General features: G+C 45.2%; 1 protein-coding gene across 9 annotated transcripts in view; it reads right to left on the bottom strand.

Moving 5' to 3' along the window:
* Positions 1-14,595, bottom strand: part of LOC114452641 (nck-associated protein 5-like) — an 84,475-nt gene that overhangs the window by 38,723 nt on the left and 31,157 nt on the right. For 7 of the 9 annotated variants that reach the window (XM_028432096.1, XM_028432135.1, XM_028432144.1 and 4 more), the window contains one exon: positions 4,082-4,145. In XM_028432096.1, the coding sequence (XP_028287897.1) occupies positions 4,082-4,145 (64 nt within the window). Of the gene's footprint in view, positions 1-4,081; positions 4,146-4,800; positions 4,950-12,898; positions 13,315-14,595 lie in introns of those variants that run through there. The other 2 variants (XM_028432114.1, XM_028432124.1) reach the window with 2 other exon arrangements.

The raw sequence follows: 14,595 nt of genomic DNA, 5'->3' as shown, positions 1-14,595 counted from the left end.
GAGAGCCACTACATTAAAGTGCACCACTTCTCCTTAAGACAGCCATGGGCACTATAGAAAATAATACACACACCCCAGGAATATGCTAAAACATACGAGTGGCCCATTTATCATTGCCAAGGGAGCTCACCCCCCCACCCCATCCACGCACTCACAAAAACTCTGCAGAGTGCGAATGGTGTGAAGATGCGATTTGAGCCCGGCTGTCAGGGCTCGTCACCCGGTGAATGCGCCGGGAAAACAGGGGGGAGAAAGACCCCATCTCGGCCCCGGCCCCTGTCCGTGCCTGATAAGGCCAATCTGCAGAGACAGCACCTGAGTCCCCCCGAACCCTTCGCGCTGTCACACGTTGTCCAAACAGCTGTCAGAGTGACTGTATGAAGGTCCCTGAGTGCTGGAGCTCCATGACGACTGAGACCTTTTCTCCATAGAAATGCTTCTTTATCTGCAGGAGGTACACTAAAACACAAAAGATGTGCTCTTGCTCTGGAGGTTTAAACACCAATAAATCATTACGTTTGTCTAATTAACAGCAACTAAATAAACCATGTGCTCAAAATTAACTGTGCCAATCAGTAGTACTCCCTGTGTGCCTCCTCTGCTCTTCCAACTTGGCTCAGTTTGAACAAAATGTGCAGCACTCCAAAAAAACTTGTTAAATTTGACCCAGTTTAACACAGAAACCATTGGTTCTGTTGCTTAAACAATCACAGTTATTATTAATGTGCAAATCTGAAGCAATCAGAAGAAGCAATTACTCCAAATCTTCATTAAAACATCTTTAAAAAGGACTTATCATAGTGTACAAGGACCAAAAGTGAAAATATATGTCAATAATGGTTCAGTGTAGATGTAATTGAACCTGACACAGATATAAGTTAATTGAAATCAGCTGTAAAGTGGGACATTCAAGCCACATTTCAGTGTTTAAAAGTAAAATCTAAGAGTCTGCAGCACATAAGAAATCTGTTTTCACGCACAGAAATAGCTGATTCCTATCTTGGCTTTGGGGCTTATTTCACCCACACTGTGCCACCCGTTCCCACTTTATATTCACAACTGTGCCGGCTTGCTTCTTATCTAAACTTCATTTTCTACTTGAAATACTCCGGAGAAATCTGACTTTTAAATCTTACACAATTAAACCAAAACAATTGCCTTTATCATGTCTGCTCAACAAATCAAAAACGCTGCAATCAAGCCGAGCATCCAGGGAAATAAGTGTGTGTACTGCATGTCTGCGTGTGTGAGGCTCAGATATCGCAGAGCATCCACAAAAACCCAAAGAAAAATAAAGCTGGGTCATTTATTTTCACACATGTTATTTAGACAGCTGTTTCCAGTGGCCATTACAGTTTTTAAAAAGCTGTTTTTTAATGTGGCAGTCTGTTCCCTCCCTGAAAGGAAACCAGGCATCCTGCGCTTCAGACTGCCATCAAAAGAGAGACAGTGAGCGGCCCTGCCCTGCACCACGCCTCTGGGCTGGGGTGTGAAGAATTCCTAAGAAAACCTACAGCAGTGGTGTGGCTGTGAATGAGCGGTTTGACTCAGGGTTGTTGGAAAGAGGCCCTGACCTGTGCTCTATCAAACACCTACTCGGAAAGCCACTGTTTTTCTTGAAGGAGATCACGCTCAGCAGCGCAGGCCAAAAGCACCATGTCCAAAGCCTAAAACAGTGATCGTATCACTTTGGATTAATAACACTGCATCTTGTGTGGTCATATTTGCTGTGAAATCCTGTGCTGATGCTGCGATTACTGATTGCCCAGCAAATTATTTAACAGGTTTCATGTGATTTTCCCAAATGATCCATAACAACGTGCTTTTACACTGCCAGTAGCCATCGTGTTTCACAACAGGAGACCCAATTAAAACACGAGCACCTCGGTGCTGTTAATGCTGTTTCATTTATGAGGGTTTACAATTGTGGCAGTGTGTTCTCACACATTACTTTCCTGTTCTGGATTTGGTCCTTCATAACATGTCCCTGTGGAGCTGAACTGCAAGAGGTGGCACCGCCTGATCGTGTTACACACCAGACACTAATGGATGTAAAAGAGGGAAGACCAGGAGATACTTCAAAAGTCTGGCCTGTTTTAATCTCTAGGTTAGGCGAGGATGGGGGTTGGGGAAGTAAGTGGGCATAGAAAGTAGGTTTTGTGGGGGTCTGTGCCTGGGCACCGGCTACGGCGGCTTCAGAGTTTCCTCTTCATACTGGCAGCACTTTGACAATTATCTCCTTGATGCAGCAGTCTCTTTTTCATTTCTATTGAAGAGCCATGCCTGAGCTCCGAAGCCTCCCAGGAATGCCAGAGAGAGAGAGAGAGTGCAAGGGGAGTCCAACGGGGATAATCCCAATTTCAAATGGAGCTTAGTGATATCCCCCTCCTCCCTTTCTTCCTCCATCCACTCCTCCTCCTGTCTGGCACAGATAACTCATCCCTCTCTCAGCTCTGTGCATGCGCACAATTCACATACCCTTCTAAAGTAATAATTAGCATGTCGTGCACTCGTGTGAGTCTGAGAGCTGGGCCCTTGTGGTGAGTGATGTGTTTTTCTTAGGCTGTGGAGGTCAGAGGATGCTGTGCAGGTGGTACAGGAGGAGGTGCTGACATGCAAAGGTGTGGACACATAATTATATTATGTGCACACAGGTAGAAAAAAAGTGGATTTCGTGTTGTGGTAGCCACGGTAACAGGTTGATTAAAATCAAAATCATTTGGGGTCATGGAAAGCCATACTATGATTGGCAGGTGAACTGTCAATCATCACTGACCCATGCAAGCTACATTAATCCATTCAGATTGCCTCTGGACATGCCTACAGCTGCTTACAGTTCCTCACTGGATGCTGATTGGTCAATACCAGAGCACCACAAGCTCATAGCCTGGCAGGATGGACTGAAATCCCGAGCTATAAATGGTCTGAGATAAAGTGAATTCATTAAATGCAACCACAGCATAAAAAAGAGGCTGATGAGGCTAAAAAGGCTAATCAACCTCAACAGAGGTTTTACCAAGAGCCATTCTCCTCTAGCTGCAGCCTCACAATGCTCAGTCCTGTTAGATTCTTATTTTTCTTATCAGTCAGATAACTTCACGATCATTGGCACTAAGCTGAACTCCAGCAAAATATTTTTACTGCAGACTCAATAAACTGAAGTGCATTTGTCTACATGACCTTTAAAAACAGATATCACTGCAAACTACTCACTCAATCAGCCAATTAGAATCAGAGTGCGGCATGTGACTTACATGTGGTCATGTAGTGAATTCTAGGATGCATTCCACATTATATCTACCTACTTCTTTGACATACACATGCATGAAGGAGTCACTCAGAGGTCAGACGGGAAGGACTGTGACTTCCTCTTCGAGTTGATGTACAGGAACGCTTCCTCATTGAAGCAGTTTAGGTGTCTAAATTCATGAACTGATCCACAAAATGGACAGGACTGTTGCACATGCTAACTTTAGGCCTTAATGATAGCATGAATCTGCTATAGAGCGCCTCAGCAACACAATGAATTGCGGCTAGGCACCAGGGGCGCTTCTGTGTATCCAACCCTGCACTCTGACCTCCTCAAATCTGGGGAAAGGCGAGAAGGAATAAAAAAAAAAAAGAGTTTCTACTTCGGGGATCAATAGAGAATAACGCACCAGTGTGAACATCTCGGAGTGTATGAGCCCTTGTGTGCTGTTGCTTTAGGCCTGCTGCCATAAAGAGAATCAGAGGCGTCACTGGGGTGCAGTCAAACAGCTGGGCCTGTGGTTAAAGCGTCTGCTCGGAGGCTGCAATCAGCTGAGCTCTGCTTCATCACACGTTTCGGATTTTCACTTTCTGACCTCGCTTAGCACACACACACACACACACATAAATATGGAATCACAGGGAAAGATATGCACCTTCTTTTGACACAGCCTGCAGGTTTACACAGCTTCCTGCCAAATTGCCTCCTATATGAACATCTGATGAAGTGGTGAGACAAACCTCAGATTGGCAGAGTTTAAGAGTGTATGTGGGTATGTGTGTGTGTGGTTTTGTGCAGATTATAGGGGCTGATGGTTCTACTGTACTTTACCATTGTTCCTTCGCTCTTACTCCGTGCGACTTCCCTCTGCAGGTGAGCCACAGCCAGCTTTTCCCTAAAGGAAAAGACAGAGTGTGTGATCAGTCAGTGAGTCAGGTATAAGTAATCAAAAAAATCAATTCATTAATGAGACAGTTATTAATTCCTATTTCTCACTGTCCTGTGCAGAAACACACACAAACACACTGACACGCGGTCATCTGCTAACCACACAAAACAGCTCGCAGTCCTGTCCAGACAAAAATAGCTCAGAGGAAACAAAAAGCAGGGCATCCTCACACTAGAGCTTACACACACACAGAACAAACTCTAGTCCCCCTCCTCTTCCTCCTCCTTCTCCTCCTCCCTTACGCACAAACAAAGAAATTGACTGTGCGCGTCCAATCCTTTTCCCACGTGAGGGCATTCCAGACTTTAATGGGATAAATCTTGGCACACTAGCATGGATAATAAAGAACACTGTTTTACAGGCATCACAACAAGCGCTCCAGGACAGCTGAAAGCTTGTCGTTCTGAAAATGTTTGTGAGAAAACAACAAAAGACTTGAAGTCATTCACTCCTATGTTAAATACTGTTTATCATGGCTGACTTTTTGCCTTTACATGAACACATCCAGCTGCCTAGAATGGAACCCAAAACCCCAAAATAACTCATGACTAATAACTCCATGTCGCCTTTGACAAGACATCATTGTTTCTGAGCAGCTTACCTGTCAGGAAAAAAACCCCCTTGATTAAGAGACAGCCGGGGATGTATGGCCGAGGGATGAATCCACAGTCTGGATGTGCAAAGCTACAAAGTAGTGCTACTACTGGAAGTCATTTTTATCAGCACGCTCCCACTAATGGAGCTGAATTAAGCAAAGCCGAGGCTGGAGTGCTGATTGTGAAACACACATTGTAGTGAAAAGGAAGTGGGGCAAAGTGGTGAAGCAGTGTGGGTGTGTGTAAAAAAAGTTTTAAATGTGTATGAGAGAGTGTGCCCATACCACACCTGAGACTGACTAATAGTTACACAATGTGTCCCTTCCTATTACCACATACTGTATTACGATGCACCTTGAGAAAAAAAAGAAGGGGGGAAGTCTCTGGAACTTCTCACTGCAGATATTGTTTTGTTAAACAGGACCAGCCTGGCATTCCTCCAGTCTATGTTATGGCTGAGTGTCAGCCCTGTAAGGGGTTAAGTTTCAGGCCATTTATGCACAGGCATGCTCCAGCAGCAACGGAGCATGAGCCAACTGCGCCCCCGAGAAAATCATAGCCAAATATAGAGCAATTTGACATTCTGTGTTAAACATAATTATAGTAATTGGCACAAGCAGCAGTCAAAACAGCCACTCGCTGGCGACATTAGCATCCAATGTGATATTTTCGTGCTTGCGTGTTGTGTTTGTGTATACATTTGACATTTTGTGTATTTCAATTCCAACTGATGCAAGACATTTTGCCAATCACTCCACATTGTAAACTTTTACCAGCTGTGCAAACTGCCCTCACACTGTTATGTCAAGAAGTATATCTCGAGCCATCTCCTGGACAAGTCTGTAAGTTTGGTATGCAAAAAGCCATGTTATAATAATGTGGTGGGTCTCTCACATTAATTATAATGTTTTCATTTTCCCCCTGCGTTCTCATAAATGTCATCCAGCAGGGTCAGAACACAGGCACGTGGTCCCTAAACGCCTCATTTTAAAGGATAATTCTAGTTTATTACAAGCTGGGTTGTATTTTTGTAGTTATGGACATTGTTTCGAGTGGTTGTGATAACACTAACAGGGTTTTACAGCGCAGGAAATGTGAGCGGACAGACAATCAGGCAGCAGTTTGGCCAACAGTGAAACGGTATAATGCTTCACAGGGCAGGAGAGGTCAACTATTTTCCAAATAAAAGGTGATTTATGGATCCATGCTGGTGTCCACATGCGTTACTCTCCATCCAGGCACAATGAATTATGGGTAAAATTTGTAAAAAGTTTGAAACATCTGTGTACTAATATCCTGGACTGTATGTATCTTTTAATGCCAAAAGATGGTATAGTGAGTACAGAAAAGAGCAATTTTTCTATATTCAGGGGTGCTAGCATGGCCATATAACAATGACTGAGCTGCTTCATCCAGCAGATGCTCGCACAGGTTGTTGTTGTTGTTGATGAAACAAAAAAGCAGACAGAACTAACACTGCCCCGTGTGGAGAAAGAGGCTTTTGTTGCACAACAAAAAATCCAGATGATGTACAGTATTTCCATTCAGGACTCCATATAAGGCGCCCAGTGTGTATACTTCACACTTCATGCCTCTGTTCCATACATCCGAGCATGTGATGAAAGCACAAGCTGACATCTGAACATGTATACATTCCTCTTCTACTGTTTTTCTTCCTCTGTGAGCCCCGTTATAAAGCTTGGCTGAATAAACGCCAGGAGCCAATGGTAAAGCGGCGTGGACATGGACCTCCAGCAGTTCCCAGTGACCTGGAATCACCTGATAGCATGGGAGGCCTTGCCAGAGGAGGGAATCCCGCCGAGCTTCAGTGGAGCAGCCCGAGGCAGCTGACAACTCCAATTGCCTCCTCCTTAAGACTGGATAAACTTCATACCTTAAATTAGGCAAGTTTATACACCTGCTGTCCACCCACACAACATCACTTCCCTTTGCTAGCATCAAACATCCCTTTCTTTGAGATAAGACAGAGCCCGCAGATCCACCCTGTTTCCTCCACACACTCTCTCCTCGTCTGCTATCTCGCGTCGAGACAACGTGCTGGATGTTTGCTGGCGGCGTGCAAAGACACGATCTGTCAGGGGCTGAGGGAGGATCAATCGTGGCGAGAGCTGACATGTTGGACACCATGTGCTTTGAACTGCATTGTGGGAGGCAGACTGTGTTTTCATCACTGTTATCATGGCTCTTCCATACAGGTGGTTTAATCCATTGTACATTGTTTGCAGCTAAGCACATAATGAAAGAGAGGAAAAATTGCTGTCTCTCCCACCATCTTATTATCAAGCGCGGTTAATCTCTCCTCTGATGTTAACAGATTAAACACCACATTTTTCCCTGCAGAACTCACTCACTCTGACATCCTGGTGCATAAAAGATGCATAAATATAAACCATCCTTCCAATATTGTCACTGAGGCTTACAGGCAACTAAACATTTCAATCGTTCTGAGCCACAACTGTACACAGAGTGGCCGGGAGGGATGCATAAATGTTTGGATGAGAGCAGAGCTGCCATGCATTTATGTATTAGCGTCTGCACTCCTGCTGGGTTAAGAGCCCTGACATGCACGCAATCCCCATGGCCCACATAGTGCATCCTGTGCAGAGGGATCCTGGTTACATTTTTTTGGTCTGGACCGGTCATTCCCCATTCTTAATCCTTTCCTCCCCTCCTACAAACTTTGTTATGTAACCTTCAATTCCAACATTTCAAACAAGCCAACAATGAGCTTAGTGAGGCGTTTAATAACATCCAACACAGACCGTACAGGGAAACAGAAACTAAAGATGGGACAGGGCTCTAAATTTCTTACAAGCTGTGTGAATTCATCTGCAAAGTTTCTGAAAAGATTTAAATTAAAAATCGACCTTTTACCGACCTTCTTCCACCGTTTCCATGGCTACCATGGCAACAAGTCCCACCTTAAACAACACATTTGACATACAACCAGATGCTGTAGAAACTGAGTCCACCTAGTTACATCCCTTTATTAAAGATGTGAAGAATTTCATCTGCTTCTAGCATATGAGAGGGGTGGGGCCTGCACATCTGTGACTGTTCAATTGGTCCCAATGCATTAAGCCAGGACCAATCAATCACCAAGATGGGCCATCATGGCTGCTGAACAGCGCCCTGACCTGCAGGCCTGTTCCCACCGCCTCAATCCACAGCTGGTTCCTGACCTCCTGTGTCCTCGACTGCGGACCCCAGTCTGCAACGTAAGGCAGCGGGAAAAAAAACAGGAGCCACATGTCAGCACCTCACACACCCAAACCACCCAGTCAGACAGGCACAATGAGCCTTACCTCACCGTGGCACACCATCAATTATTGACGAGGTGAAATGTGATGAGGTTCTGCTGTGAGCACACAAAGAACACACGCCTTTGTCCAGCTGCCATGTGGGCTAATAATGCCTTCATCAAAAAGAGACATTGGTAAACATATTTACTTATTCATACTTCATTTGAAGGCTTTGTTTGATATGATTAGCAAGAATCGTCCAAAGTAAACAACATGGAGAGCGCACTGAGTTGTTTATGCTTCCCTCTGTGATATCATCTAGCTCTCAGAGTTTCAGCTTCATTACAGATAAAAGCACTTTTTGACAGTAAGGACTGACATCATCTCAGAGCACATGATTGATGCATCACAAGACTGTGTGAACATTTTTCACATGCAGGTCACTGCTTTGTTTAGTAGAGCAAGATGGGATCAAATGCGTGCGCTGCATCTTCTGAACTTCTGAAGCAGACATGAGGAATCCTCCTGAGCTCCAAGGAATGCGCTCGCCAAGCATGGATTACCCTTGCCTGACTGTCTGTCTCCCTAAATGTTTTCTTATTCTCCTGACCTCAATTGTTTCCAAGCCACAGACGCATTCCTGTCGAAACATTGCGGATGAGCAGATGTGCTTTAAAAATGGCCGCAACACCCTCCCGCCTGCCCGCCTCCTTGTCTGCATCTCTATCTGTCTGTCTGAGGATGGAGTGAGACGCTAGCGCACAAGGGGTGCTGCTCCTCAACACATGGATGAACACACACGCGTACAAACAGAGACATGCGCCCACACTCACACAACTTTGAATCTTTTATGATGGTGACTCTGAACTGAAAACAAGCACTGTTGCTGCAGATCTGTTGATACGGTGAGAAGAGATAGAACCCAAAAACACACACAAACACACTTTATGTTTTGGAATCAAGCTTATCAAATAGCATTCCCAGCCAAACACTCACATTCCAACAGAGAGGATTTTTAGGCTTGTGAGGCTCAGTCATGTCAGAACGCAAAAGATGTTTGAACCCGTGCCAGGACGCCAGCTATAACTGTACAAGCGGGAATGTCTCTCCTTAGTTGATGATCTAATGAGTACCTTAACTGATGCCATTGTCTGGGTATGTACAGGTTACAGTTGATGAGTTTACTTACAGACAGATGTCCTTTAAATATGTAGCTGTAAGGTTGCTATAGCAACAAAAGACAGATCGCACCCATTGCTGCTTCTGCTTCTTCCCAACCTATCCTTAACTGGTGGCAGTTCACAGCAGGATACACAGTCAGGCAGGATGGATGCAAAATTTTAGGATGAGTTACTAAAAACCATCCAAATGAATGTCATGACTCAGTATGCAGAGATGCAAAGAAACTTACTAACATTGCTAATTTTGCAGCCTCCATATGGTCAGTGGTAACAGGTTTGGTCCATTGTTCTGTATTTCACACCCCAGCTGGCCTGCGTTCAAGTAATTGGGGAGCAGCGACTCACGTTTACTACTGTACTGTAATACTAGAGGTTTCTGCTGACTCATGGAGACTGTGCAAAGGCTACGGGGTATTTTACAGCGGCTGTCAACACATCGTTTTCAGAGGAGCAGGCAAACAGTAGTGCTTTACAGAAGCAGACAAATGGCCGCTTCACATACAATGCAGACAAAGGTGTGGCACACAGACACACTCGAGCCAAGGGTCTGCCATCTCTGCTGCTTCACAGCAAAGGGTGCATGTATGTGTGATCCAATCCCCCTTTGACGGAAAAAGGTGATAGAGATGTGAGTATTGCTATGGCGACATCGTTGTGGCACTCGGGCATGCTGTTAAAAGTTAGTGCACTCATTGTAATTCACTCTAAGTAAAGACTGTCACCAAACGGCTAAAAGAAGTCAAACACAACAAGAGAGATGTTTGGAAAAGAGTTTTACAGCTCAAAGGTGAGCTTCTCCAGCAGCTCTCTCTCTCTCTCTCCATTTCTTTTCCAGCTGCGCCAACACCTCCTGCCGCTGGATGCAACCCTGCATGCTTTCCTTGCTATTACCCAATGATTTACAGCCAAGATAGCGGGGAGCTGAAGTTTGTTGACATTCCCTGCCCGACGCAACCTCAAATACGACGCTGACCCCTTTTTCCGACCTCATAAACGGCTCACTCCGTTTAAAGTATCACTGTGACGAGGAGAGGCATAAGGGGGAGTGAAAGTGTGTCAGCTGGGCGTCTGTGTGCAGCAAACAAGGACAACACTATATTATCTTGTAAACTGTTGGCATGCAGGGTTGTGACCTGAAAAACAAATCCAATTTGTGGACTTGTTTTTCTCCAAAAAATGAAACACCATGAGATATATCACTAAAAGGGAAACAAAAGTAAGCTAAGTGACAATAGGTTTGGACTAGAAAACAGGCAGTTTAACTGCAAAAACAAGTTTTCGCACCTTTGTGAACCCACATGGAGCGAGTTCATCCGTTTAGAAACCACAAAAATGCTCCGGCTCTAATGACATCACTTAACAGTCAGTGAGGGTGTCTGGGCAATGCTTTGTCTCCAGGCAAAAACAGTCAGTGCATGCAGTAAGCCATTGATAGCAAGCAAATAAAAGCCTTTTATTGGTTATAAATTGTGTTGGACCATTAAACTTTATACTTTTCTTGAGTGACATTACTCTAACTTGAGCCAAAAGCAGACACACAGAGAAGACATCTGCATTTCCCGTGAAATAAACACAAAATACTCACAAAGTAAGGGGACAATTTGCATTCTTGATTGTGTTTGCACAAACAGGTTCCTACCAGCCCCAAAGAGTTCTAACGTGCTGTTCGTGGGGGGGAATAAATGCACAGCAGGGCTGAGGGAAAGAATGTATTCAAAGCACCCGTATTTAAGCTGGACGGCCTGCAGTCACAGAAGCAAAGTGTCTCAACAAGGCTGCCGGGATCCTGAGATGTGCTTCACACGTACACATCATTAAACTGCCTTACAGCTCCATGGTGCAGACGAGCAGTGCAGAGACAGTGGGAATTACATGGGAAAGTTGTCTGGAGGGAGCCCCCCCAATCCCCCCTTAAAATGAAAGTCCCCTGGCTGTCAATGAAGGGGAAGTGCTCCCATGCTGAGGCCCACTGGGTCGACCATTGAACAGGGGAACATTCCTCAGTAATTCTGTTTGACCTGAACCCAATATGTGGGCTTGAGAGGTCACCAAATACAGAGAGGAGGCAAAAGAGGAGGAGAAGTTGGTAAAATCGGATGTAGAGGAGTGAGAGGGAAAGGGACACAGGGGTGGAGTTCGGCTGGTGTTTAGGGTAACAATGCCAACTGGCCTAGGAGAGTTAAGCACTCACTTTTGGGTCATGACAAAAATAATGTAAGGACAATCCTCCATGATGTGCATGTTCTTTGCACCAGAACATGGCAACTGGGGGTGAAATAGTAATAATAATGTTGAGAAAACAGTTGCACTGTGGCGCACCCGGGATGGAGAGAATTACAGTTTTAATTCTATAAAATCAAATCCCTCCACTTGGCAATCCTCTTACCCAGTAATCCCCAGGTAGGTTTCAGCGGGCAGCAGGCTCAAACTGCCCAGTGCTGCAACACATCTGCCCCGGCAGCGAGGATGATACCACCGGCTGCCGCTCCACTATCCAAATAACAGCTTTAAATGGACACTGAAAGTGAACACTTTGGCCTTTAATTACTTTTGTAAATGCAAAAACATTAAAGTTGTGTGGTTTGGATAGGCTTCGCCGAAGTACACATGACAACAGATTTCATGGTGTGTGAGGCCAGAAGAGTATTAAGCCTGCTTGCCACACCAGATCTCTACAAACTTTTCCCCCATTTTTCGTATTTGTGAGCCTGCCTATGAGGTTTACATGTAGTCATTCAGACAGATGCTGCATTTCTGCTGAGGATGGGCTCCTCCATGAGGTAAAGCTGGACATTTTGGAGTCGTAAAACACCCACTACATGGCAGATTCTATTTTTTGCTCTTGCGATGATAAGCACCAGTTCCCAGGGCAAAAAAGCAACTTGACGTAAAAACCCCAAAAGACAGAGAATGGCATTTCTCTTTGGCAATTTGACAGCACCAGAGAAAGAATGATGATACCTCCCATACTCTCCCATGCTCTCCCTTGCAGTTCTGTTTTTAGAGATAACAAAGTCAGCCAAAAATACAAAGAATCCTCCACTTTGGCATCCTTGCTTTTTGTTGGCTGTCCACTGTAAATATGAAGGAAGACCCCACTGACCTGACATGACTTTGACATATGAGCATCAGTGCTGCTGCAGCACTTCACGCCACATTAATAAGAAGCTGACCATAACACAGAGCCTGTATCCCCTATAATCCATATTCTCCACCACGTAGCTGTATCCACACACCAGTTCAGCACCAGTCATTTCAGTGTGGGATTAGTGGGCTGGATAGAAAATCTTAATCTGCCTGACAGAGAGTATAAGGAAAGAAAAAGGAGCAGAGGGAGGGGGAAAAATGCATTCCTGCACATTTAAATCCCCTGTAACGCTAGATTGTTTTACCTAAATGAATAGGATCTGTGTCCTTCTGCAATCTTATACAGAAACAAAGTGGCTTAACCAGCAGCTCCCACCAAGCTCCAAAGCTGTTGCCACTAGCAACAGGACACGCAAATGGCTAATGAGGCTCAGTGCATATTAGAGATCATCCACTGCACATGTGTTCAATAAAATATGTTCTCTCAGTTCACAACATGAAAACAAATCTCAAGAAACAAAGCTCATGTACATCAATCAGCATCTTTAAGTAATAATGCAGTTTTGTCTCACCCTGGTAGAGATGCAGCATCCTGGTGCATTCAGAAGACACACATGGTAATCCACCAGCACGCTTTTCCGCTTGCTGTGCAGCTGCTACAGTCTGATCCCGCAGATGATAAAGTTTACATCCACAATGCAGCAGCGCTCCCGGCTCCACACTGCTCTCCCCTACCCTTCCCACTCAATCACACAATCCCTCTCTTCCCTCCCCTTCTCTCTCAATCTGGCAACATGCACTGACTTTCCCGTCGCTGCTCTCCTCTTCTCTGTCTACATGCTACATACACGCTCCTTCTGCACTGCGCTGCCTCTCACTAACGCACACACACACACATGCTCGGAGGCTCCTCTTCACACACGCAGCGCTGTGTTTGCCTCCCCCCACCGCCCTGCCCACCCCGCCTCCTGGCTCTATCTCTGCACAGAATATTTCTCTCTCTCTCTCTCTCTCTCTCTGACTGCGTCCCTCCTCTTCAGGACGTTTAACATGTGTTCAGGGAGAGACGGCTGCTCTGCTGACTCTCTGAAGGTGGCTCTTTCCTCAGGGGAGGTTGGGATGGGGAGGGGTGCACATAGGAGGAGGAGTTTTTGAGGGGTGTAGGATAAGGGGGGGCAAGCTGCTGTATGATGTTCTACTAAGTGGACTCTGTCTGTGGATGGAGGTGGAAACAAAAAATGATAGTGTGGGCCTGAAAAATAATGAGGCACAGTTTTTGTTAGCAATCCTGGTCATGCATGCTCAAAAATCAATCATCAAAAAGTGGGATGAAGAGTCCACCTTTACTAGAGAAACAGCCAGAGAATCTTTTAAGACGTTTGCCTAGATGGGCTGCATCCTTCAAAGGACATGGCCTACAAAAGGAGAAGTTTGGTTTCCTCAAACAAATAATTTTGATGTCTAAAACTAACCAAACAAAGACTAAACCCTAAAGTAAATCAATAAAGTAGTGAAATTCTGGACTACTACACCATTGTTTGTCACTTAAACTTAAACTTAAACAGTGTGACAAGCAACAAAACAAAAAGGAAGATGGGAGAGCGAAGGACAGAAAGTGAAGGCCAAAAAAAAAAACAGGAAAAAAGGGAGGCTGGAAAAGAAAGAAAGAGTGAGAGAGAGAAGTGCTGCTTGGGTCTGCTTGGGCCGAGTGACTCCAGCCCATCTGCTGCAATCACAATCAGTCTCAGCTGAATAGCTGTGACAAACTGCAGCCTGGAGCCCACAGCCTGAACTAGGCAGGACCCCGCGCAAGAGCTGAGGGAGATGAGAAAGGGAGGTGGGGGTATGAAGAGGCAGAGGAGAGGAAGAAGAGGGGGGAGACATACTCTATTGTTTGGTCCCCAATAGGACCAGTGCGAGAGGGGGCGGGCACCGGAGGGGAGAAAAGGGGAATTAAAAGGGTCCTGGTGACAGCAGTGCTCAGTTAAAGAGGAGAAAGAAAGGACGGAGCTGACTTAGAGCCAGGGCCATCACTGCCACTTTGCCCTGCATTCACTGTCACTAATGTCCTAAATGAACAATGACACTAACCATGTGAGAAAATTAGATTGCAGGAGAGTGAGAGAGTGGGCAAGCGAAGGGGGAGTGGGTGTGGGAGAAGTTCAAGATAAGGAAAGGTAAACTTGTGAGGATGAGATGTCACTGTCGGATTATTTCATGATAATATTCCCATTAGTCATCATCTAAAGGATTCATGACGCCTGATTAG

This window comes from Parambassis ranga, chromosome 2 (assembly GCF_900634625.1).
Source record: "Parambassis ranga chromosome 2, fParRan2.1, whole genome shotgun sequence".
Classification (NCBI taxonomy): domain Eukaryota; kingdom Metazoa; phylum Chordata; class Actinopteri; family Ambassidae; genus Parambassis; species Parambassis ranga.
The sequence above is the reverse complement of the archived record's forward strand: the minus strand, read 5'-3'. Positions and strand labels throughout refer to the sequence as shown.